This window comes from Octopus sinensis, linkage group LG26, assembly GCF_006345805.1.
Source record: "Octopus sinensis linkage group LG26, ASM634580v1, whole genome shotgun sequence".
NCBI classification, from domain to species: domain Eukaryota; kingdom Metazoa; phylum Mollusca; class Cephalopoda; order Octopoda; family Octopodidae; genus Octopus; species Octopus sinensis.
Window position 1 is genome coordinate 23,723,967 of NC_043022.1, and position 26,702 is coordinate 23,750,668.

General features: G+C 35.6%; 1 protein-coding gene across 34 annotated transcripts in view; it reads left to right on the top strand.

Annotated features, from left to right (window-relative positions):
• LOC115224761 (serine-rich adhesin for platelets) overlaps positions 1 to 26,702 on the top strand; it is a 284,926-nt gene that overhangs the window by 185,721 nt on the left and 72,503 nt on the right. For all 34 annotated transcript variants that reach the window (XM_036513719.1, XM_036513717.1, XM_036513722.1 and 31 more), the window contains one exon: positions 4,735 to 4,800. In XM_036513719.1, the coding sequence (XP_036369612.1) occupies positions 4,735 to 4,800 (66 nt within the window). The remainder of the gene's footprint in view (positions 1 to 4,734; positions 4,801 to 26,702) is intronic.

Sequence of the window (26,702 nt, forward strand, 5' to 3'; positions counted from 1 at the left end):
ATAATTTGTAACAGTACAACTAATTTATTGCACATAAATTTTAGCAACAAAATCTTGTGTGGACCCCCGAGGGTCATATGAACCCTGGTTGAGAACCACTAAACTAGACCACTGGCTGTTGTTAAACACCACTGGTCATTGTTGTAGCTTTCAAATGACGAAACCCTGCTGATAAGGTGGGCAGTCCAACATTTTTCCCTGAACAGAATGCTAGTCCTAACAGGGTACCACTTTACAGTTGAGTGAACTGGAACAACTTGTAATGAAGTATTCTGCTCAAAAACACAATGCACTGCGAATCTGGGAATCGAAACCACAGCCTTGCTGTCATGAGTGCAATAGCCTAATCACTAGTCCACAAGCCTTCATGTCTATCTATTATTTATCTGTTTGTCCATCTGTCTGCCTTTGTATATTTACATATATATATAGAGAGAGAGATTTTTAATAATAATAATAATAATAATAATAATTGTGTACAGTGCTCAGGTGCACTACAACTCATCTAAAGTGTATATATAATCAGGTGTAGTTTCGACGGATTTCGGGAAGCATGAGGGCCTTAAAGGATGCAGTGTCATGGCAGTCAACAACTGATGCAGGCAGTTTATTCCACGCTTCAGCAACCCTGAGCGTGAAAAAATGTTTCCGAAAGTCATGGGAGCTGTGCTGTTTTCTGACTTTGTAGGCATGTCCACGTGTGTTAGACACATGGAGATCAAAAAGGTGTTCAGTGTTGTTGTTGGTGAGGTGGTTGATAACCTTGTGGGTGTTTACCAAGTCCGTCGCCAGACGCCGGAGCTTCAGTGAATCCATGCCCAGGGAAACAAGGCGCTCAGAATATGGTAGGTGTCTGATGGAGGGTATGCGTTTGGTTGCACGTCTCTGGACAGATTCCAGGAGATCAATGTTCTGAGCAAGATAGGGATTCCAAACTGATGATGCAAATTCCAAGTGTGGTCATACCATAGCTGTATACAGTTTTAAATAGATGGCTGGAGAGCGGCTAACAAAAGTCTTGCTGAGTGATGCCAAGACACCCTCGGCCTTCTTGACAATTTTAGAGATATGCTTTGTCCAACGCAAATCACTGCTGACAGTGATGCCTAGGTCATGCTCGCAAGAGGATTTCTTGATATCAGTGTTGTGGAGGGAGTATGTGGACGCAGGGTTTTTTCTCCCAAAATGCATGGTGGTACACTTGTCCACAGCCAGTTTCAGTTGCCAGTCTGTGATCCATTGCTGCATTGTGTCTAGGTCTGATTGCAGGAAAGAGTTGTAGACATCAGGATCAGTCCTCTTGATTTCAAGGTACAGCTTGATGTCGTCTGCATATTTCAATACTGTGGCATTCTTTAAATTGGCATCTATGTCATTAATGTATGCCACAAACAGGAGGGGACCAAGGACAGATCCCTGTGGTACACCCGATGACATCTCATATGGTGTAGAGTGCTGTCCTAGAAAACTGAGGCTGAGAGTTTGTCTTGTGACTTGAGTTTCATGCTACTGCAAGCTTCAGGTGAAACTGTAATGACTTGGTATTGGTGTGTGTGTGTATGATATATACACATATCAGTTGATGTATGCATGAATTTCCTACATGTTCATTCCCATGCATATGATGGGCTGATCTTTTCTTCAATTCACCGAAATCTTCACACAATTATTTATCAAAAATTCCGTCAGTGTGTTTAAAATCTAAAAACAACTTCTAATCAGCATCACTATTTCCCTATCTATCTATATATATATATATATATACATATATATATATATGTATAAAGAGAGAGAGAGAGAGATCGCACAAGAAGAGGTTTAATAAGACTGAAACATATCCATTATTTTCACCATTATGTTTTCAAGACCAAAGCCCAAAATACATTCCCATAATGCATTTTCTTCATTTTTTACCAAAATATTTCATTGAAAGGGTTTCATTGGAATTATCTCCTTTGCACGTTTTTATATTTGTTAATACTCCAAGAAGAAGCAAACTAATTACATTGATACACTAAGCTAATCAAAGTCTTTCAGCTCACTTTATAACATACTTGGGCTCCTACTATTTTTGTACATAGTTTCCTATGATGTCATTTTTTAACCTTTCTACCTTATTAATGTTTGCATGTGTGAAAGTTTTTATATTTGTATATGTATATGAATGTCTTTCAGAGAACATTAACTTTGGATCCAGGGATGTATGATTTATCCATGATTTATTTCAATTTTATATAGTCTTTCATTTCATAATTCTGTGCAACGTTACCCAATATCTTCCTGCCTTCCAGAACTTTCTTTGAAACTTTCTGGCATAACTCATCATTTTCTTCTGACAAGTTTTTAATTAACATTTTTTCGTACATCACCCTTCCTTCCCAGACCTCTAAACCCAAAGCTAATTCTCCAGACACAAATCTTTATTTTCTTCCAGCTCCCAGCTCTTCTCTTTATTCTATGACACTGTTGTTGTTGTTGTTGTTACTGCTTTTGTTACTAGAAGTATTGCCTACAGTTTTTTCTGGAATAACTTTTTTGTAATGCATGTTTCTTTTCGGGGTTTTTTTTATTTTTTTTTAATGAAATGCTGACATGAACAGTGAGCTGGAAGAATCATTTGCACACAAGACAAAATGCTTGGCAGCATTGTTTCTGCCGCTTTACCGTCAGAGTTCAAATACTGCTGAAGTCACCTTTTGCCTTTCATCCTTTCGGGATCATTAAGATAAAGTGCAAATCAAGTACAGGGATCTATGAAATTACCTTGACCTTTTCCTTCAAAACTGCTGACCTTGTACCAAAATTAGAAAAAGTAATAATACACCATCCTTTTATCAGTGTATAATAATTCTTTCTAATTTTGGCACAAAGCCAACAATGTTAGAGGATGAGAGTTAGTCATTATATTGAATAAAGTTATTTCACTCACACTTCATTTTATAGATCTCAAAAGGACGAAAAGCAAAGTCAATGTCTGTGGTATTTGAACTCAGAAGGTAAAAAACCCAAAAGTGTCACTAAGCATTTTGTCCCACATGCTAATGGTTCTGCCAAAAATGATAAAAATAAATTTTCCTGTTTTTAACAATAATATGTTGTTTTTTTTTTTTGGAACATTGGATCTTGAAGCAGATGTGCTATGTATATATTAGGTTAAAATGTCCTTGGGATAGGAAAAAGTTCAAAGCTGTCTGTGGGACACTAACCCATATTTTCTTCAGTGCTTTTTATCCAAAGGGATTTTCAACCCAATATTTTCATGCTATTATTTATAGCTTTATCTGCCTCAAGATCCAATTTGCCAAAAACAACTTATTTCATGTTCTCTTGAAGCTTATCAAATTCTTGTTTTATGAAAAAAAAAAAATTTTTTTTTTGCACCTGTTTTTAAAACTTTGAAGAAATTAAATTATGGGATTTTGGAAAATCCCATTAATACCAAATTGTTATCCATTTGCAACTAAACTAGAAAACCTACAAACAAAATATCAAAAAGCATTCTGTTTGTATGTTTTAAAATGTTTATATTTTTGTATTGGAAATTATATTTTATACTGCTTTTCACATACACCCCACATTTGATCTGAAATTTGTTTGATTTTATTCTGTAATTTATAATTTTGTATGCGTGTGAATACATGTGTGTGTGACATGATTTTTAATAGTTCTGGGTAGAGTTTTCTTTCCAAGGTCTTTGGGCATCTTTCAGAACAAATATCTTTAAAACTTCATTTCCCTTTTACAATCCTTAGAAAGGACAACTTCTAGTCTTAAGTCTTTTTAGAATGTCTTTCAATTTTCTGGGCTCTGTTTATTTGTAATTTAGGGTGTTCAAAATCTAATGTTTCACACTAAATTTTGCATTTCTTTTTCTGTGATGGTAACTTCTTCAGCTCCACATTCTTTTTTTTTTTTAAATAGTAAGGATGGATTTTGTGAGTTTTGGTTAGTAAATACATATTCATTTCATCCTTTCTATTAGTATAAATTTTTTAACTAGTGGCTATGCTGGGGCATCCTCAAAACATTTATTTTAATTTTGGAAATTAAAAGGGTTTGGTAAATAATAGCCATATTGTTGAAAGAAAATGGTAACAATTAGTGTGTGCATATATATGTGTGTGTGTAAGAGAGAGAGAGAAATGTTTAACAGGATCTCTTTGAAAATTCATCATTAAATAACTTTCATGGGTGTTGATGTTTAAATTTTAATGTTATTAATGCCAAAAGTGTAAGAGGAATTATATTTAGTTTTTATTGTGCCTATTTAATAACATTGATTAATTAATGATTTTCTCAATTAACAAATTTTTTAATGATGTAATAATACTTAACAATTTGATAATTTTAATTACATGTATGTAATTTTGTAATTTAGTAATTATTAACAATGTAATAAATTCATTAACCATCTGAGACATTTCAATTTTTAGCATTGTAATAATTATCTAAAATTTAGGAATTTTTACAATTTAATATTTTAGAAATTAATATATTTTTGCCATGATACCATAACTTTGAGAAGTTTAATAACTTTTAACAACTCAGTTACCTTTAAAGATAACAGTTCAATTACGAAATTGTCATAAAATGTTTGATAAATAGATTAAAATTTAACGATATTCTCCCCTCTTCATCAAACCCATTTTCACCTGTAAATATTTTATGTTTTATTTTTTTATGCAAACTAAACTTTTCTGATTGTCTAATTCCTTGAGATATTCCTTTTTTCAGATGGCACCAAAACTACAGTCATTAAAAAGACACAGACAGTAACAAAGACTGTCGCTGGCCCAGGAGGTAAGATAATTTACAATTCTTTTCTCTCTTCTTTGTTTATATTTGATTATGTATATATATCCAGACATGTTTTTTTTCTCTCCATTGTTTTTTTCCTCTCTACATTTGTTTCTCTCATTCCTTGAGGTAGAAGAGAGTAGGCTTGAAGCATTAAAAACTCTTTCATTTTTCCTGAACTCATACACCTTGTTTGTTGCTTCCTCACTTATCTCTGTATTTTGTTTACTCTACAATTTTAAAACATATATAGAAGGGGTTAAAATTCAAGCTGTGTCCATATGAAGCACATCTACGTGTTCCAGGAATCAAATATATGTATATAGATGTTTTTCTTTTATCTTAAATGAGACATAACATACTAGGTGAAAGTTCTGATGAATTGCAAAATATTAAAAATATACCAAACATTGAGTCTTTGTTTTATTCTGTGTGTATGTGAGAGTGTGTCTGGACCATTTAATTTAATAGTAGAGCACTCAGCCAGTATTTGAGGGGCACAGGGTTCGATTACCATAGTCACCTGCAGCCAACTTTTTTCCATTTAATAAGAGTAAATATCCAATTTTTCTCTGCTGTTTTCACAGCTATACTGTGTTCTAAATTTACTTTCTTGTCTGTAATATGTGTGTGTGTGTGTGTAACTATATATATATATCTATATATAAAATAAGTGGGGTGGACAGTCAAAGTTCAGTGCAACATGTTTCAGAAACAAATATCCATCAAATTATTTGTGCATTTCGGCATAATATAATCTATCTCCATATCAGGTACATAACTACCAGTCAACAAAATCAATTGTGCTTACATCTCCAACATGATGAGAGAGGAAAAAAAAAACATACAATTTAGTTTCAAAATGAACGAGTGGCTGAAAAGTAAATAAACTGCCAATAAAACATCTTGGCTGAAATATCCTAGATCAAACAAAAAGAAGGGTGGCCACCTTATTTCTTTATAGCTGATCAGCATAATTTAACTCTTTAGCATTTAAATTGGCCCTATCTGGCCCAAATATGCAACCTATTTTATGTTCAAGTCAGTCAGATCCAGCCTATCACATCCACCCTTCAATGTCATTCTAAAAATATGCAATCAAATCTTCAAAATTTTGGAGCTGCAGGCAAATGCATGATTAAAAACACTGTGAATGAAAAAGCATTATAATTGGTAGAATGATCTGAATGCTAAAGGATTATATATATACATATACACACTCATGCTCATAGCTGTAAGTCAGTATTGAAGTTGTTGCACTTGTCATCGTGTCAGAATTATTCCTATATTTTGTAATGGGACAAAATTGATTAATAAATTTTATTTACTGATTATTTTTCCTTTGAGTGTTCTATTCTAGCTAATTGTATGCTGGTTGCTATCAAGATACTACACATTTTTTCTCTCCATTTTGTTTTCCTCTCAGTCCTTCCTGTTAAAGAGCGTAGGCTCAGAATGTCAAAGACTTTTTCATTTTTCTCAAGCATCAAACTAATGCACCTGCTTATTGTACCCTCACCTGTCTTCATCTTTTGTTTTCTCTAAATTCAAACTATATACATACATAGATACATACATACATATATATATATATATATATATATATATATATATATATACTATTCAAAATTGAACAAAAGGATGATGATGCAACAAACAGAAAATTCACACACTAGACATTGACATGCTCTCTCCTTATCAGTTATAATCCAAAGATCATTATAAGTTCACGCTTTTAATGATAATATTGTTCGTATACATACACACACATGTGTATATACATACATACATACATACATACATACATATATATGTATATATATATGTATGTATGTATATATATATATATTATATATATATATATTTATATATATATATATATATATATCTTTTATTTAATTGACTTTCTCTTCCTTCTTCTCTCTCACTTTTCCTCTGCCGTCACACCAACACTACTGATCTCTTTTCTCTCTTCTTTCCCTCTCCTCTCTCTCTCTCTCTCTCTCTCTCTTCTCTCTCTCTCTCTCTCTCTCTCTCGCTCACACACATTTTCTCTTTCTTTTCCCTCTCTATAGATATTCTACTCCTTACCAAATCCTCTCATCATCTAGCAGGAAACTTAAACTACCCTGACCAAAATATAAAGAGCAAATTCCATCAATTTGTTCATATTTTGATATCTCTTAAGTGAGGAAGATTTTGTATAACAGATGAAATTCCATGTTTATCTATTGCGCAATTATCTGATACATAAATATTAAATGCATCCAAAATGTCATTACTTGGTTTTTAGACATTATATATATACACACACACACAAATACATGCATATATATAAATACATACACACACACACACATGTATGTATATATATATATATATATATATATATATATAATATATATATATATATATATATTAGATATAGGAGTGGCTGTGTGGTAGCTTGCTTACCAACCACATGGTACCGGGTTCAGTCCCACTGCATGGCACCTTGGGCAAGTGTCTTCTACTATAGCCTCGGGCCAACCAAAACCTTGTGAGTGGATTTGGTAGACGAAAACTGAAAGAAGCCCGTCGTATATATACATATATATGTTTATGTTTGTCTTCCCAACATCGCTTGACAACCAATGCTGGTGTGTTTACGTCCCAGTAACTTAGTGGTTTGGCAAAAGAGACCAATAGAATAAGTACTAGGCTTACAAAGAATAAGTCCGGGGGTTGATTTGCTTGACTAAAAGGCGGTGCTCCAGCATGGCTACAGTCAAATGACTGAAACAAGTAAAAGAGTAAAAGAGTATACACACATATGTATGTATTTATATGAGAGAGTCACATACAATATGTTTAATAAGCATATCTTAGCCATGACGGCTGTGAAAATATATGCTATTGATAATATGTAGGAGTTTCAACAGCTTGGAATGGTAATCAAAGCAATTAGTTTTGGTCTTTCATTATAAAGTCATTAGATATCACTTACCTTTGATTTTACTGAAGAAACAGAATATCTCATGGGAAAATGTAATCAACTCTATGATGAAGCGTAACAAAATTTACATCATGGTAGAAGTATATTTATGTGTTGATATGTGTGTGTGTGTGTACATATACATATATACAAACACACACATATATATATGTATATATACACATATATACATACATACTTACATATAGATGTTACTAAAATGACTAAGGGTATTAGTTAGCACCAGCATTACTAGAAGTAAGAGACAAAAACTAGCGACCCTCCTTCAAAATTTCAGTCCTGTGTATAGTTGATAAATTAAGTACCAGTCATGTACTGGGGTCAATGAGATTGACTTATCCCACCCCACAAATTTCAGGCCTTGTGCCTATAGTAGAAAGGATAATTATTATCATTATCAATCAGCAGAAGTTATGCACCGGCACTTATCTCCAGATGAATACTGCAATAAATATACATTTTTAGAATGTATTTGCATTTAGTATGATACGCAGCCATTTCAATTCATTCCTGCTTCTGTTGCAAATAATGGATTTATACACACACACACAGTTCCCATCGAGCAAATTCTCTCTGTTTGTAAGCAGGTATGATGTGATTTGATTTGAGGGAGATTTCACTGCTATTTCTTATATAGAGGTTTTTTCTCATTAGGCTCATAATGGCTCACACAACCACAAAATAATAGTCTGGAAAGAGGTCAAGAACATTGCCCCAGCCCACGCCTTCAAAACCTCTGATTTAAGGTGATTCCTGAAAATTCAAAGTGCAAGTGGGTATATGTCAAGTCATATGAGACTTCGCAGACACATTCAGTTACTATATATGGTCACCCCTACTTTGTTGTTTATCTGAATATTTGTCTATATCAGGGATCTAATTACAGGTGTCTTGTTACACGCTGACTGAAACTTACTATTAAAATAAAAGATTATGTAATATATATGTGTGCATTTGTATATATATATATATGTATGGATAGATATATGTACATATATATATATATACATGTATGTATGTAAATTGTATATAAATATATGTAATGTATGTGTGCGGTGTGTGTGAGATTATGTATGTGTATATGTATATATATGCATTTATGTATACAGATAATGCATGTGTATATGTATATAAATGTATAATATATATGTATATAATAATGCATGTGATGTATTATAAACATACTTATACATACATATACATTTACAAGTCTGTGTGCATGTTCATATGGGTGTGTGTGTGTGTATATATATATATATATATATAAACATATTTGTGCTTGATGCAAGATATTTAATACTAAAGATTCAGTGTCAAAATCAGTGGGGTGAGGGAGGAGGCTGTAGCATCATACTTGAGATTAAAAAAAAGATAAGAGATTACATTTAGGTACACAAATGAAGGTTGTGTTATATTCACATAAATACGGTATATAATATATAAATATGTACAGTATATATTTAAAGACTCCGCCGGTTACGACGACGAGGGTCCCAGCTGATACGATCAACGGAACAGCTTGCTCGTGAAATTAACGTGCAAATGGCTGAGCATTCCACAGACACGTGTACCCTTAACGTAGTCCTCGGGGATAATCAGCGTGACACAGAGAGTGATAAGGCTGACCCTTTGAAATACAAGTACAACTCATTTTTGCCAGTTGAGTGGACTGGAGCAACGTGAAATAAAGTGTCTTGCTCAAGGACACAACGCGTCGCCGGGAATTGAACTCACAACCTTACGATCATGAGCCGAATGCCCTAACCACTAAGCCACGCGCCCTCACATACAGTATATATGTTACATTACTAAAACCTGATAATATATGTTATACATTTCATGAATCTGTCAGCAGACATGGGCATATGTCAACAGTAGAGAATGTTGTTGTTCTTGTTGCTGCTGCTGCTGTTGTTGTTGTTGTTGTCTATCCCTAGGCTTGCTCTTAATGACTGATCAAGCAGACGTATGATCTAAGACATTTCAGCCCTTGACCATCTGTTTTTAGAAGCTCCCAGTTCATATTGTTCCAGCAACATTTTGCCCTGACATAGCAATCTTCTCAAATTCCACAAAGCAGGTATTTATGTGGGAAATGACAGTGCTCTTGGAGTGCTCTGGGAGAAAGCTCATGAGAGGAAGCTTGCCAAAATACCAGGAGCTGATAGAGCTGTACAGAAATTGTCTCTGGCAAGTATGTTACAAGGCACTAGAAGTGAGCTGCTGAGGTTTTGTGGAGGTGTTCCTTCTAGAAAGCTCTGACTGGGCTTGAAGTTACTGGTACAGTGAAGAGGAAGGCTATAAATTCCATCTCTGAAGTTGCAGAGAAGGTCACTAACTGACTTTGGATAAACTGCATGAGGGAGTGTCTGAGACTCCAAAAACATCACTGAAGATGCATCACAGAACATCCATGAGATGTATCTTAAAACTGTGTGACTACATTATCTCTCATATATGTCCTTTTCTTATTTAAGATTGCAAAGTGTGATTTGGAAGGGAAAGAAAGATTTGGCTGTTATTTCTAACAGATCAAACAACCCTATAGATACTTCCTGATTGGGTTAGCTCAATATATTTGTGGTGGGAATACAGAACAAAGGCCACACAATGTTTTCATATGTTAGTACTGAAGTTGAAGATGGCGGGCTGGCAGAATTGTTACCATGCTGGGCAAAATACTTAGTGGCATTTCGTCAGACTTTGTGGTCTGAGTTTAAATGTTGCTGGAGTTGACTTTGCCTTTCATCCTTTCAGGGTTGATTAAATAAGTATCAGTTGAGCACAAGGGTCAATGTAATTGACTACCTCTTCCCTTGAAATTGCTGGCCTTGTGCCAAAATTATTATTATTGCTGTTATTATTATTATTATTTAGACAGTGAGCTGGCAGGAGAATTAGTGTGATCATTTGGAGGAGATTCAGGTGCTGTTTCTAGCAAGGCAAGAAACTATGTGGAAACACTCTTAGTGGATTGAGGTGGGACTGCTAAGCTGGGAACCATGTTAGGTCTACCACATATACTGATTAGATCTGGCTCCAGCACCCTTGTCATGGTCCCTGTATTGAATTACATTTCCATCCAATGTACCCTTCAGTTTCTTCACTGTACCAGTAACTTCAATAGGAGATCTGGATGTTGTATCTAGCAAGGCAGATAACCATATAGAAGCATCCTTGATGAATTAAGGCGTGATGTTAAACTGGGCGTTGTGTTAGGTCTACCACCCATAAGAATAAAATCTAGCTCTAAAGTTTGACTCTTCAAGTATTTTGGCTTTGTCCGTTTCTCTGTCTGTCTGTCTGCCTGTATCTGTGCGTGAATCTGTTTCTAGAATTGCCTTCGTTTCCTTGAGTTGTTTTTAATGGGGGTGTTGTTTACGTATCACATTCAATTCTACACCTACGGTGATAGCAGATCCAGGAGCCAAGACAGACAAGAGATGCTGCGAAACTCTATATATGAAGTATATAAACTGTTCTGACGGCGGTGCTGCTTCTGTGCCAAGTTATCTTGATTGGAATAACACACCTGAATGATAGACTCTATATGCATATATACATATATACATGTGTGTATGCAAACGTGTGTATTTGTGTGTGTACATATACATATATACACATATACATTCACACATACATACACACATGTATAGATATATATTCACATTCACAAACATATGCATACATTCATATGTCCATACATACATACAGATCTATGCGTACATGTGTGTGTGTGTATATATATATATTTACATATATATTCATGTATATATTTATATAATTATATGTATATATGTATTGTATATAATTATACACACACACACACACACATGTATATAAACACATATGTGTAAAGGTGTGATAGATGTTTGTAGCATGTGTTTACATAATGTATGCATAAAACAGAATAATTATTTTGGGGAGGCGGGACTTCTCTCTCAAATGGAAGCTGTTGTTGTTGTTGTTGTTGGTGGTGGTGGTGGTGGTGGTTGGGTTAGTGTCAGGGCAGAAAAATGCATACTGTCATTACTGCAATCATCATTATCATCATCACCAGTATCATTATCATCACAACTATCACTACAATCATTATCTTCATCATTATCATTTACATCATTATTAGCATCCCCATCATCACCATTATTATCACTGCCTCTGTCATTATCATCATCATTACCAATATTGTTGTCCTCATCAGTAGCAGCAGCACCAGCAACATTTATGTATAAGCCAATGAGGTGGACTCCTACTTAATCACTTAACCCACAAGAAATAATCCAAATCTTCCTCCAATCATCCGTACTGTCTTTAAAATTAAAATGGATGACAATACTGGACAACAAAGACTTAGATTCACTAACTGAAATGACTTTGGCCATCATTCAGAGCTCATGTAGGGCTAAATAGCATTAGGGCATCATTAACATCATCATCGTTGTCATCACTGTCACCATCATAACCTCAATGTCAGTATCATTACCATCAACATCACCACCATCATTTTCCTCCTCCTCCACCTCATTATAATCATCATCATCATCATCATTGTCGTAATCGTCATTGTTTTCCTCCTCCACCTCATTGTCATCATTACAACCATCATTATCATCATCATTGTCATTGTCTTTGTTGTTTCCCTCCACCTCCTCATCATCATCACCATCACCACCATCATTATTATCATTGTCATTGTTTTCTTCCTCCTCTACCTCATCATCATCATCAGTGCCAACTCTTATCTTTAAGTTTTAATTTGAATAAATGTATTTAGTTCATTAAACTTTATTTTTCTTTAAACTAAAAGCAAGTACATTTTATACAATAAAATGGTGTTTTCAAATATTTTGACATTTCAAATGCCAATAAAGGGTAACTGGAATGAAAGACAAATCTATTTTTAGTCAGGAACAAGGAAGAAACACATTACCATTTCAAGCAATGCCAAAGTTTTAACTGTGTTACATTTCAGGTGTGTTCAATGAAGTGTTAAAAAATTTAGCTTAAAAATGCTCAGAACTTTCCGGACAACCTAATACGTGTGTATGTATCTTTATGTTTGTCTCATACCACCATTTGACAATCAGTCTTGGTTTATTTACATCCCTGTAACTTTGCAGTTCATCAAAAGAGACCAGTAAAATAAGTATGAAAATTTTAAAATAACTCCTAGGATCAATTTGTTCAACTAAGCTCCTTAAGGCAGTGCCCCAGCATGGCCACAGACTAATGACTGAAAAAAGCAAAAGATAAAAGCTGTATCTGTGCAGTTAATAATCTTTTTATAACATGCACTAGGCCTGAAATTTTGTGGGATAGGACTTGTTGTTTACATTGAACCCAGTACCCAACTGGTATTTATTGACCCTGTGAAAGGTAAAGCCGATTAAGGTAATATTTGAACTCAGAACATAATCATGGGTGAAATACCGCTAAGCATTTTGTTTGGCATCCTAATGGTTTTTTCCAACTCACCACCTTCTGCAATTAATAATGAAACCAAAAGCAATCCAGGAAAATACAAAACTAGCCTCATCTATCCCAAGTAAGAGAAATGAATATATAAATGCTTAAAAAATCACTTTACAAAAGTCATTATTAAAGATAGTGGCAAGGTGGCAAAATCGTTAGCACACTGGGCACAGTGCTTAGCAGCATTTCATCCATCTTTGCATTCTAAATTCAAATTCCACTGAGGCAGACTTTGCTTTTCATGCTTTTGAGGTCGATAACATAATTGACTCATCCCCTCTCCTAAACTGCTGCCCTTATGGCAAAATTTGAAACCATTATTATTATTATTATTATTATTATTATTATTATTATTATTAAGGTGGGGAGCTTGCATAATCGCAAGCATGCCGGGCAAAATGCTTTGCAGCATTTTGTCCATCCTTACATTTTGAATTCAAATTCCACCGAGATCAACATTGCCTTTCATCCTTTTGGAGTTGATAAATTAAGAACCAGTGAAACACTGGGATCAATATAATCTACTAATCCCTTCCCTGCAAAATTCTGGACCTTGTTCTTTTAGTAGAAAGGATTATTATTATCTTTTTTTTTTCTTCTTTCAAATTTGCTTCCATTTCTTGCCGAGTGTCTTCCCGACTCCTAGGGCAAAGAAACTCATAGTATACATTGGTAGGCCATTAAACTAAACTCATTAGTTCATTCATTTTTTTTTTTTTAAACTTAAATTAAAATACATGGGTAGTAATAGTTCTCACATCGACAATGCTCTTCTCAATACGTGTGATGTACCAGTTAAGACAATCTTATTATTATTATTATTGAGGCTGCAATCAGACAGACTCATTAGCTCATTGGATAAAATGCTTAGCAGCATTTCTTCAAGCTCTTTATGTTCTGAGCTCAAACCTCGTTAAAATCAACTTTGCCTTTCTTCCTTTCAGGATCAATAAAATGAAGTACCAGTCTAGAACGGGGAAGCAATATAATGCCTCTAAAACTGTTGGCTTTGTGCCAAAATTAGAATTATTTCAGGCATTTCTTTTCAATTAGCCTAATTTGTTAAGTTATTACATTAGCATCATGAAAAAGAAAACATTTCTTAAAAAAATATATATATTTGAAAATAATTGCATATTGAAATATTGAAAACTCATTTTAAAATACACATAAATATAAATACAAACATATATATATATATATTATACATGTTTGTATGTATGTGTGTGTGTGTATATATATATATATATACATGCATGCATATACATACATATATACACATATACACACACGTGTGTGTGTGTATATATATATTTTATTTTTATTTTTATTTTACTCACTCTCATCATCATCATCATCGTTTAACATCCGTTTTCCATGCTAGCATGGGTTGGACGGTTTTGACTGAGGGCTGGCAACCAGATGGCTGCACCAGGCTCCAGTCTTGATCTGGCAGAGTTTCTACAGCTTTTTTTATTCTAAGAAGTTGGACATAGTGGATTATGGCGCACACACACAGATAGACAGATACCTGGTAGGTTCATTCTATGAGCCTACACAATTAAAAATTACATGGAGCTGACTCAAATTGTTATTAAATTATATATGTGCCTCTTACCAAATAGGATGAGTGCCACTTTACTTCATTTGTCCAGTCACTCATATAGATACATACACGTGTGTGTGTGTGTGTGTGTGTGTCTGTGTGTGAAGATGTGTGACTCAATTGTTAGGGTGTTGCACTCACCATTGCTAGATTGTGTGTTTGATTCCAGGACTGAGCAGCATATTGTGTTCTTGAGCAAAACACTTCATTTCACATTGCTCCAGTCCACTCAGCTGTCAAAGGGTAACCCTGCAACAGAATAGCCTTTCAATCAGTAGCAATGTTGTCCTGGTACATTGCCTAGCCAGCAGGGTGGTTAAAACAAGGCAAAACACATTGTGACCAGCAATACATTACAACATCCGAATATCTGGCCACATACATACATATGTACGTTTGTGTGTGTGTGTGTGTGTGCAATTGTTCTTCAACCTCTGATGGAACCAAACCTTGTGAGTGAACCTATGAGGAACCCTGACACATGGCTTGCATCTGTAAATGGAATGGTTAGTTTGTCTGTGCTGTGTCACACTGATTCTGCCCAAAGGTTTTATTAAGAATACATGTCTTTGAAATGGAATAGTTAGTCACATCCACCAGTTGATTAACCCTTTTGTTACCATATTTCTGTTGAGATACTCTGTGTTTCTTTCAATTAATTTCAAATATAACAAAGAATTAGTAAAGTAATTTAGTTTATCATTAAGCTAGTGTAAGGAACATAAATTGTGACTAAGGCTTGGTGGAAGATTTTAATTCAGAACTTTTGAAAACAAGACATTTGTACTACAGAACCAGAGGCGGTTTCAGGCGGGCTGGTATCAAAAGGGTTAAACAACTGAAATAGTTAGTCATTGAAACTGAAGGAGAATCTATTTAATTTTTTGTTTGTCTTTATTTTAATCTAATGTAAATTAGTGAAAATATACTGCAGTAGCCAAGTTCATAAAAGTGAGGTAACTCTGTCAACTTACCAGCACCTAGAATTTAGCAGGTTATACATATTCTTTCTTCTACCCATTTTAAGACTATTGTCTTAAGGGTGTGATATTTCTAGACGTTTGGCTGTTGTTTCTAGCAGTCTGGATGACTGTATAAACACTCCTTTATCAACCAGTATGTACGTCTGTTACCTGCTGTTGCTGTTTAACATCAATCATTGCCATCTTGTCTCTTATTCAAGCATAGTATATCTAGGACAACATCGTTTTATGTGCCTTTCTTAATTTAAGACATCAAAGAGTGGTTTTAAGATTTGGCTACTATCTCTACTGAATTGGACAACTGAGTACAGGCTATTTTATTGGTCATACACTTGTCTATTACTTGTTGATGTTTAACCCTAGATCAATCCTAATCCAGAAGACCTAAGATCAAAGGCATTCAGCTGTGACCATCTTGTCTCCTATCCAGACATAGTATATCTAAGACTACATTGTTTAATGTGCCCTTCTTGATTTTAAGACAAGTGGGAGTATTTGAAAGATGATTTGGCTAGTTTCTCTAGTAAACTGAACGACTAAATACAGGTTACATTCTATTGGTCACTATGTATGTCTGTTATCCATTGATGCTGTTGAATCCTACATTAATCTTTATCCAGAAAACCTAAGATCAAAGGCTTACAGCGACATTTTAATTCAGACATGTTTGTTTCTTTTCCTTTCCATAGAAGAGCATAGCTCAAAATGTTAAAAACTTCTTCCAATTTTCCAAACACCAACCTAATACACCTTGTTTGTTGTTCTTATAACTTGTATTCATGTTTTTTTTTTTGTTTTCTTGGTGGGGTGTCTTTTTTTTTACCATATATCTAAGACTACATTGTTTAACATATCCTTATTTTAAGATGCAATTTGAAAAGAGATTTGGCTGCAATTTCTACCAGATCCAGTCATTATCATAGTAATAGTGATGGTGGTTCTGTTGATGGTGATGATGAAAGTATTTTTGAGAACTCAGGGTGTTTTATTTTATTCTGCATACTCTCCAATTGTCTTTTGTCAGACAATGTAACTGCTAACCAAAGCCAAGTGTAATGTCAGTGACCTTATTATTGTTGTTACTGTCGTTGTTGTTACAGTGGCTTTTATTGTTGTTATTATTGTTCTTACCGTTATTGTAGCTATTCTTGTCTCTGATACTGTTGTTGTTGGTCTTTGGTATTTCAATACTTCTAGACTGTTCTTTGCAGGAGAATGATACATTCCCAGATGTTACCACCACAACTACTACAACTACTTCTACTACTACTACTGCTGTTTATATGTGTGTAGGAGTAGTTTCTGCTAACCAAAGTAGCTGGATTGCTAACTTGTTCTTTTTGCTCGCCTCTACTTTTCTTTATTTATATTTTTTATTTTAATTACTTTCTAAAGATGTTTCCATGGTTACTCAGTTGGCTGCTGAAAGGTTTCAGTATATTCTAATCCAGGATTTGATCCTGTGTCTCTTACTCAACTCCTCCAGACCAGCAGTCTCCAAACGTTTTTACATTGTTGACTGATTTCATGCAAGACAAATTTTCCACAGACCAACGAATCATTCATGGAACAAAACACAAAGTGCATAATATATAGTTTAATTATTAGATATACAATTAGTCCACATTGTTTCATAAGGAACATAGGGCCAGTTTCCTGGTTTTTCTGGCATATATATTCCTTTCTGGAAGGGATGCCAGTCTACCACAGGATTACTCATTTTTACCAGCTGAGTGGACTGGAGCAACATGAAATGAAGGTTTTTGCTCAAGCACACAATGCCCCACCCAGGCCAAGAATCAAAACCACAATCTTATGATCATAAGTCCAACACCCTAACCTCTAAGCCTTGAACCTCCACTATATATATAATACATATATAACACCAAAACACCCTGCAGGTTGTGATAGTCAATAAAATAGAAATAACAATGAAAAAATTATTTTTTCTGTGCAGCCTAGTACCTAATTTTCCAATGCTTGGTGATTGGGGACCCCTACCCTAGATTATGCACCTCCCATTAGTCAACACTACAATGTATTGTTCCTGCTGATCTGGGATCAAAGATAGTTCCAGTTGTGACTATCCAGTCTTGTTGTATATACATTGTCTTGTGAGGGTGCATGGCTAGGTGGTCAGGATATTTGGCTCAAGATTGTGAGGTCATGAATTCAATACCTGGCAGTGTATTGTGTCTTTGAGCAAGATGCTTTATTTACATTGCTCCAGTCCACTCAGCTGGTGAAATTTGTACATGTGTGTCAAAGGGCAAGCCTTGTCACATTCTGCGTCATGCTGAACCTCCCTGAGAACTACGTTAGTTCACGCTTATCTGTGGAGAGCTCATCCACTTGCACATTAATTTCATAGCAGACTGTTCTATTCATCAGATCAACTAGAACCCTCATCATTGTAACCGATGGGGTTCCATATACATTTTCCTGTATGTCCTTATTGCAGTCTATGTAGGCTGGTCCCAAGTCAGTTTTGATCTAGCCAGAATTATGCTCAAAGATGTTTCATCAATCTATCCATCTATGCTCTCTGCCTCTATTCTTGAGAGGGTATTGGGGATAAAATCCTCAGACACCTCCTCCATAGGAATCTCACCAGAAGCAGCTTATCATTAGACTTTCTGGATGGATTCTTAAGCATGGCCAACTGAGATTATGAATATTATCCAACCTTTTCATTCTTGGTCTACTCGCAGGCCTCCTGCCAGTTGGCTTAGTAGGAAGAATCCATCTAGTGATTCTTTTCTATGACATTGTAATCATATGTCCATAGTACCAGAGCTGTAATCTCCTAGTAGAAGTCATCACTCAACATAATACTCCCTGATCTCCAGGCTATGCCATGATAATCCTACATTTTATTCAGACTCAGTGTATCTAGGACTACATTATCTATTCTATGGTTAGTGTTACTGGCTATAGTAGTTGCTGTTGTTTAACCCTAAATCTGTCCTGACTCAGCCAAAGCTATGATCAAAGGTGTTCCAGTGATGACCATCCCACATTTTATTGTGTGAAGGTGCATGGAGCAGTGGTTTGAGTGTCGAGCTTACAATCATGAGTTTGTGAGTTCGATTCCAGGACCGGGCTGCATGTTGTGTTCTTGAGCAAGACACTTTATTTCATGTTGCTCCAGTTCACTCAGCTGTAGAAATGAGTTACAACATCACTGGTGTGAAGCTGTATCAGCCTTTGCCTTTCCCTTGGATAGCATCAGTGGCATAGTGAGAGGAGGCTGGTATGCATGGGTGACTGCTGGTCTTCCATAAAAACAACCCTAGGTTGTGTGTTTACCAGTGAGGCAACTCTCCACCTAGACTTGTACCCTGGAGGGGAACCGCTTAGGTGCACCCACGATCATTCATGACCAGCGGAGTTGTTTAAATATATCACTCCAAACATCATGGTGTTTGGAGTGATCACTATTGATGCCGCCATTCATATTCCCACACAGCCTCAGAATCAACACGGAGGCCTACATCAAGTGCCTGGAGGAGGTAGTGCTGCCCTGGGTCAAGAGGGTGGCTGCTGGAAGACCCTATATCTGGCAACAGGACTCTGAACTATGCTACACATGCAGGTGAACCCAGTTATGGCTGTCAGACAATTTCTGCAACCACATCACCCATAACATCTGGCCACTTAACTCCCCAGATTGCAACCCCCTTGACTATTATGTGTAGGGTGCAGTTGAGCGAGAGACCAACAAATCACCTTGTAACACCAAAGATGAACTAAAGACAAGGATTGTGGTAGCATTCACCAACTAAAACAGGGAGACTGTTCGGAAGAGTTGCAAGAAATTCTGAAGTCGTCTGGAAGCCAATATTGAAACCAAAGACGATTTTATTGAATAAATTTACTCAAGTATTTCAAGATATTTTTCTGTAATTTCAGTAAATATATGTTAAAATTATTTTCATTTTTGCGTAATTTAGATGACAGTTTATTCACCACACCCTATATATATATATATATATATATATATGCAAAGGTAAAGCTTTTCACTTAATGTACAAAACAATTAAGTATATGAAGCAAAGACGACACCCTTAAATCTGTTAGCACTATAATTATAACAACTACCACCATCACCACCACTAACTTTACCACTACCATCATCAACATTATCATTTGTAGCATTGCTTTCCAATTGCTGTGTAGATTGGGTTTCGGCAATGTAACTGAGATGGTTTGTCTTAGGGGTGGAAGAAATGAGTGTACATGTGTGGCTGTCTTTGTGTGTGTGGGTGGGTGTGTATGTGAAAAGAAAATATGAGAATATTCCACTCTCAGTTCTGGAGATTAGGTCCGTGTTGTTGTTGTTGTTGGTGGTGGTGGTGTTGGTGGTAATGATGATGATAGTGATGGTGATAATGATATTGAAATTTGTAAAGCTGTTGGTTCTGGCAATAATGATGAGGGTGGATGTGATGTTGATGATGACAGTGTTGTTGATGATGTTGATGGTGTTGTTGTTGGTGGTGGTGGTGTTGGTGGTAATGATGATGATAGTGATGGTGATAATGATATTGAAATTTGTAAAGCTGTTGGTTCTGGCAATAATGATGAGGGTGGATGTGATGTTGATGATGACAGTGTTGTTGATGATGTTGATGGTGTTGTTGTTGGTGGTGGTGGCAGCAAAAAATTCTTCTTAATCAGATAGACAGACAGACAGACAGTTAGTTAGATAGATAGATAGATAATATAGATAGATAGATAGATGGGTTGGTAGATAAAGTGTATTTTTATCTATCTATCCATCTATCTGTTGCTACTTTGTCTATTTCTGACAGACTGAACAACTAAAAGGAGTCACCTTCATTAACTTAATGACGTTTTAGCTGACGTTTGTGTAGGGGTTTTCCATGGCATTACTTTGGGAGATGAGTGTGGATGAGGGATATCTCTTTTCAGTTTTTATATATTGCTCTGGGACTCCATTTAGAGGGAAAATTATGTTTGATGACACATTTTTTACTTATTTTTTGTTTCCATCTTTTTTTTATTTTCTTCTTCTTCTTCTTCTTCTTCTTCTTCTTCTTCTTCTTCTTCTTCTTCTTCTTCCCCACCACTCTCTGTATGTCTGTCTGTCTGTCTATCTGTATTTCTCTCTCTTCAATCTGCTTTCTTCTACAGATGCTAAATCAATTAGTGCTGGAAGAAAGAAGAGAGAGAGAGAGAGAGAAATAGAGAGACCTAATATGGTGTATGTTTTGTTTATTTGTCTTAATAATTAATTTTACCTGATATTGCTGCTAACGAAGTAAGGAATGGTGACATATAACACCTGAAAGCATTGCCAAGGTTTGCCACAAGCCATTGACTGAAAGCTGTGAAATCATTCAGCATGCTAGATATAGCAGCAAAATCTCCCTCAAACCAAACCTTAATGCAGGACACATTAAATAATGTACTCTTATGTACAGTGCATGCAATAAACAGGATTGTCATGGATGGAACATCTGTAATGATAGGTCTCCTGGCTTAGAGCTAACTTGCCAAATTAGAGCTAAATAGCAGCTATATGTAATGTATACTAGATATACTATATTTTAATTCTTCTCACAGAGGCAATGATGAAAGACCAAGACCTCTAGAGACATGCTGTGATTGAGAAGACCCAGCAAGTAAAGTGAAATCACAGCTATAGCCTACACCAGTGTCGCAAAACCAGCTCACTTAAAAAGTGCCTTTGGGTCGTCGAGCGATATGCCATGCTTGAGGAGATCTATTGAATCTAGTAAATCAAAATCAAAATCAAATCAAATCACAATCAAATGGAAATTGTAGTTGTGGCCAATGCCAGTGCTGCCTGACTGGTTCCCATACTGGTGGCACACAATAAGCAACATTCATGCATGGGTCGTTGCCAGTGCAGCCTGATTGGCTCCCCATGCCAGTGGCATGTAAAAAGCACCATCCAAACATGGTCAATGCAGGACCCCGGCTCCGACTGGCTCCTGTGCCGATGGCATGTAAAAAGCACCATCTGAACGTGGCCGATTCCAGTGCTGCCTGACTGGCTCCCATTCTGGTGGCACATAAAAAGCACCCACTACACTTTCAGAGTGGTTGGCATTAGGAAGGGCATCCAGCTGTAGAAACATTGCCAGATCAGATTGAAGCCTGGTGTGGCCTCCTGACTTGCCACTCCCCAGTCAAACCATCCAACCCAAGACAGCATGGAAAAACGGACATTAAACAATGATGATGATATACAAGGGGGTACTGAGAAGTTTCTGGCTTTAAGGATATCATGAAAAGCTTGGTTGGAGTTCCAACCTTCTGACTTCTTTTACAGGGCTTAGAAAAAAACTGAAGAACTACTGCAATAAGTTTGTGAAACTGAGAGGGGAAAATATGTTGAATAAAATCATAATTAACTGATCCTCCTATATTTTCTCTTACCTAAAGCCAGGAACTTTTCAGTGCCTCCTTGTATATATATATATATATATATATTATATATATATATATATATATATATATATATATATGTACATGCACAAACAACACACACCTAGTTTTGAGTTTAGTCCCACTGTGTAGAACCTTGGACAAGTGTTTCTTACTATAACCCCTGGCTGTTATGCTTGTGTTTGTCCCACACCACCACTTGACAACTGGTGTTGGTGTGTTTATGCCCTCACAACTTAGCAGTTCAACAAAAGAGACTGATATAATAAGTACCAGTTTTAAAAACAAAAAAAGTACTGGGGTCAATTGATTTGACTAAAAATTCTTCAAAGAGATGCTCCTGCATGGCCATAGTCTAATGACTAACAAGTAAAAGATAAAAGACGAAAGTACATGTATATATTTCATTATACAATATATATATATATTTAACCTGCTGTTAGCATCCCTCTAGCTTCCTCATCTCATGCACCTCCTCCCACTTTAACCCCTTCTTAGTTTTTACAGGTGTTTCTTCTCTTCCTCTCTCCCTTGTCCCTAAACTCTTGCAAACCACCACCCAACCACCAATTCATTCTCACACTGCCCCTTAAATGTAAATAGCAATGTAGCTCTACCCCAACTTCTTCTCTCATACTTTAGCCCCACCTAACATAAGGATGCTTTCACCATCCTCAGATTTTGTACACTTGCTAGCTGCATGGTAACCCCATGGAAAAAGCACCCAGCTCACACTGTTAAGTGGTTGGCTTTAGGAAGAACATCCAGCTGTAGAAACCATGCCAAAGTGGGCACTGGAGCATGATGCAGTCCTTGGACCCATCAGATTCTGTCGAGCAATTCAATCCATGCCAGCTTGGGAAATAGACATTAAATGATGAGGATAATGATATATATATATTAACTGAAAGATCTTTCTGCATCTATAAATGGTTCTTATAGTTTTTAGGAGCAATTATACAAAGGATGTCTTCTTCATGTAGTAAACACTTGCCCAAGGTACCATGCAGTAGAATCGAGCCTGGTTTCCCATGGTTACAAAGCTGACCTCTTAAGCACATGGTTGGCTATGCCTGCACTTGAGCATTCCAAACTCCATAACTATTTCAGCAAGAACAGTGTAGTCTATGCTTTGCTGACAACATCTAATAAGACTGAAACATTTCCAGAATTGTCTCCCATACTTACTAGAAATAATCAAAATATCATTTAGTCATTGAGCTAATGTTTTTACCTCACAATACAATTATTTCTAATTAGATATTTGTTGCACACTACATTAAATATGCTAACAGTAGCTTAACTATTGTTTTTTGATGTGAACAATGTCTCTGAGTAATTAAATGCAGTTTTTTTCCTTTTGGAAGTGAGGGCAAGATTGCTTAAGAGAAACTAATTTAAAATGCATCATAGACTAGATTAACAGGAAAATAAAGATAAATTTAACAGCTAGGGCAAGAATGAGGGACAACACGCCAGCTGGGGCAAGAATGAGTGGTAATTTACAAGCTAGTGTAGAAATTAGGGGTGGTTTACCAGCTAGGCGGTGGCTGTCACAGACTTTTTATTGTATAAACAGCACATATTTTTTGTGGAATAGGTTTATGGTAAGCACTTATAGATAAATATCTTTCCATCTCTCTCTCTCTCTCTCTCACTCTATATATATACACACATACATACATACACACACATATATATAAATACAAATATTAACATATATATATATATATATATATACACACTCACACACACGCAAACACATACAAATGCACACACGTCACTTTGCGTCTCTCCAAGACACCAACACTCGCTCCCTCTCTCTTTCTCTGTCCTCATCTCCTTCTCCTGCTCTTCACCTCTCTCCCTCTACAATATCATATCAGACAAATAAAATATTTCAACTTCTCACTGTAATTGTTTTCTCCTCTCATCCATGCCACTCACTCCTAACCTGTGCCACTACTTACCCTTAAAGCTAATAGGATAATTATCTCATCAAATAGTCTCTTAAAACATCATTTATCATCGTCACCAACACCACCACCACCACCACCACCATTATCATCATCATCATCATTGTAACCCTCATCATCATCATTATTGTCATTATCGTTATTACCAACACTATCATAGTCATCATCATCACATCATTATTATCATCCATATCAACATTACGAACACAGTCAACATCATCACTACGATTGGCTTGTCATCTGTCATCGTCCTCACAGTTTTAAACATCCATCTATCCTTTTGTTATCAACATTGTCATCACCAACATCATTATTATCTGAGAAATGTACAACTACATCATCGTAATCATCAACATCATAATAAACATCATTATCATTATTGTTATCATGACCACCACAGTCATCATCATCATCATCATAGTCCCTATTCTGTTTTCTTCAGCCTTCTAGCATACTCCTCTTATTTTCTGTTTGTTGCTTGAATGAATGCATACAAGCAAGATACTCAGGCTAGCAATGGAGTGAATCATTAGCTTTGAATGAAGAAACTTCAGTAAATGCATCCATATATTTATATATATATATAGAGAGAGAGAGAGAGAGAGAGATATGATGTAATCAGTAGCACACTTACCGCTAAAATAAGAGCTGTAGGTTCAATTCCCATGCGTGCTTATGTTTTTCTGTTGAGGGCTTATGTACTCCAATACTAGCCTATATATGTATATATATGTGTGTGTATATATATATATATATATATATATATATATATATATATAAGGATGAAAAGGAACACACGAGTTGATATATATGAAAAAATAAGTCAAAATAGAAAATACTAAAATAATAAAATTATTTTAGCATTTTCTATTTTGACTTATTTTTTCATATATATATATATATACACTTTATTTAAAAGCAGCAGAAATTTAACAAAAGCTGTTACTCAGAGTTTCATGTTCCCATTTGTCGGACAGTTTTGTTAAATTGTCATCTTGGTTCCATTTTAACAAAACTGTCCGACGAACGGGAACATGAAACTCTGAGTAATAGCTTTTGTTAAATTCCTGCTGCTTTTAAATAAAGCATATACTCTACCTCTGGTATTTGAGTACTCTTTTCTCCACCTTGTTTCACATTTATGTGTTTACTCCGGTATGTGTATATATATATATATATATATATATATATTATATATATATATATATATATATATATATATATATAAACAAATCAAATTGCGATAAAATAAAAATAATTATATATATATATATATATTCTTTATTTGTGGATTACCAATTTAACAATGCTATCAATAATTTTACATGGAAAAGATTTCCACAATCTTCAAACGATCCACTTAAAACCGTTGGTATAGCATTGTTAGTTCACAAACAAGAAATATTTATCCACCAAATGTGGCGTTGCAAACTCTGCTCTGTGTTCAATACTATCATAAATGTATAAATATATAAGGGTAATCTTTACATCAGGCTTGGCATGGTTGCTTTGTTACAACACCAAACACTGCATTACTAGCCTTGAGAGAACCACTCATATAGGTACTTTGTACATGAAGGCACACAGATCGTAGCAAATGAAATTCATTTGTCATGGGTGCCAGAATTCCCCATATCATGTGATTTCAGTACCCATGACAAACGGATTTTTTCTGCTGCGATCTACATATATGTTTTTATGCACCACGCACCTTAACCCTTTCGTTACCGTATTTATTTTGGGATGCCCTATGTTTCTTTCAATTACTTTAAATATAACAAAGAATTTAGTAAAATAACTCAGTTATCATTCAGCTGGTGTTAGGAACATAAATTGTGTCTAAGGTTTGGTGGAAGATTTTAATTCAAAACTTATGAAAACAAGACATTTATACTCAGAGCCAGAGCCGGTTTCAGCCGGGTTGATCATGAAAGGGTTAATGAGAGGTTCTCTCTCAGTTACTAACGTTGTATTCAGTGTTCTAACAAGGCATTTATGTTAAGGTGGACATCAAAGATTACCTTTGGTATTAATACTGCTTCCATCGCTAATAATCAATGCATAAATATGTATTCTTATAAAGTTACATTTAACATGCTCAGCCACACTCAGACATGGAAAGAGCTTCTGCTGCAGAAATAGTCCCCGGAGAAAATTCTGTCTAAACGATGTGCGAAAATACATTTGGTCATAAATGACGTCATTAGACTGTGAATTACAATACTGCATTCTTCCACGTCATCAACTGATGATGTGAGAGAATGCAGAAATGCACACATCCTATAATCCAATGATGTCATTCACAGCCCAATGTGTTTTCTCTCTCTCTCTCTCTCCCACTCCTCCATTCAGCTCTTACCACCATCTAGTCCTCCTCTATCTGTTACTACTGTCCCCACTCCTCCATCCATGTGTTACCTCTCTCTCTCACTATA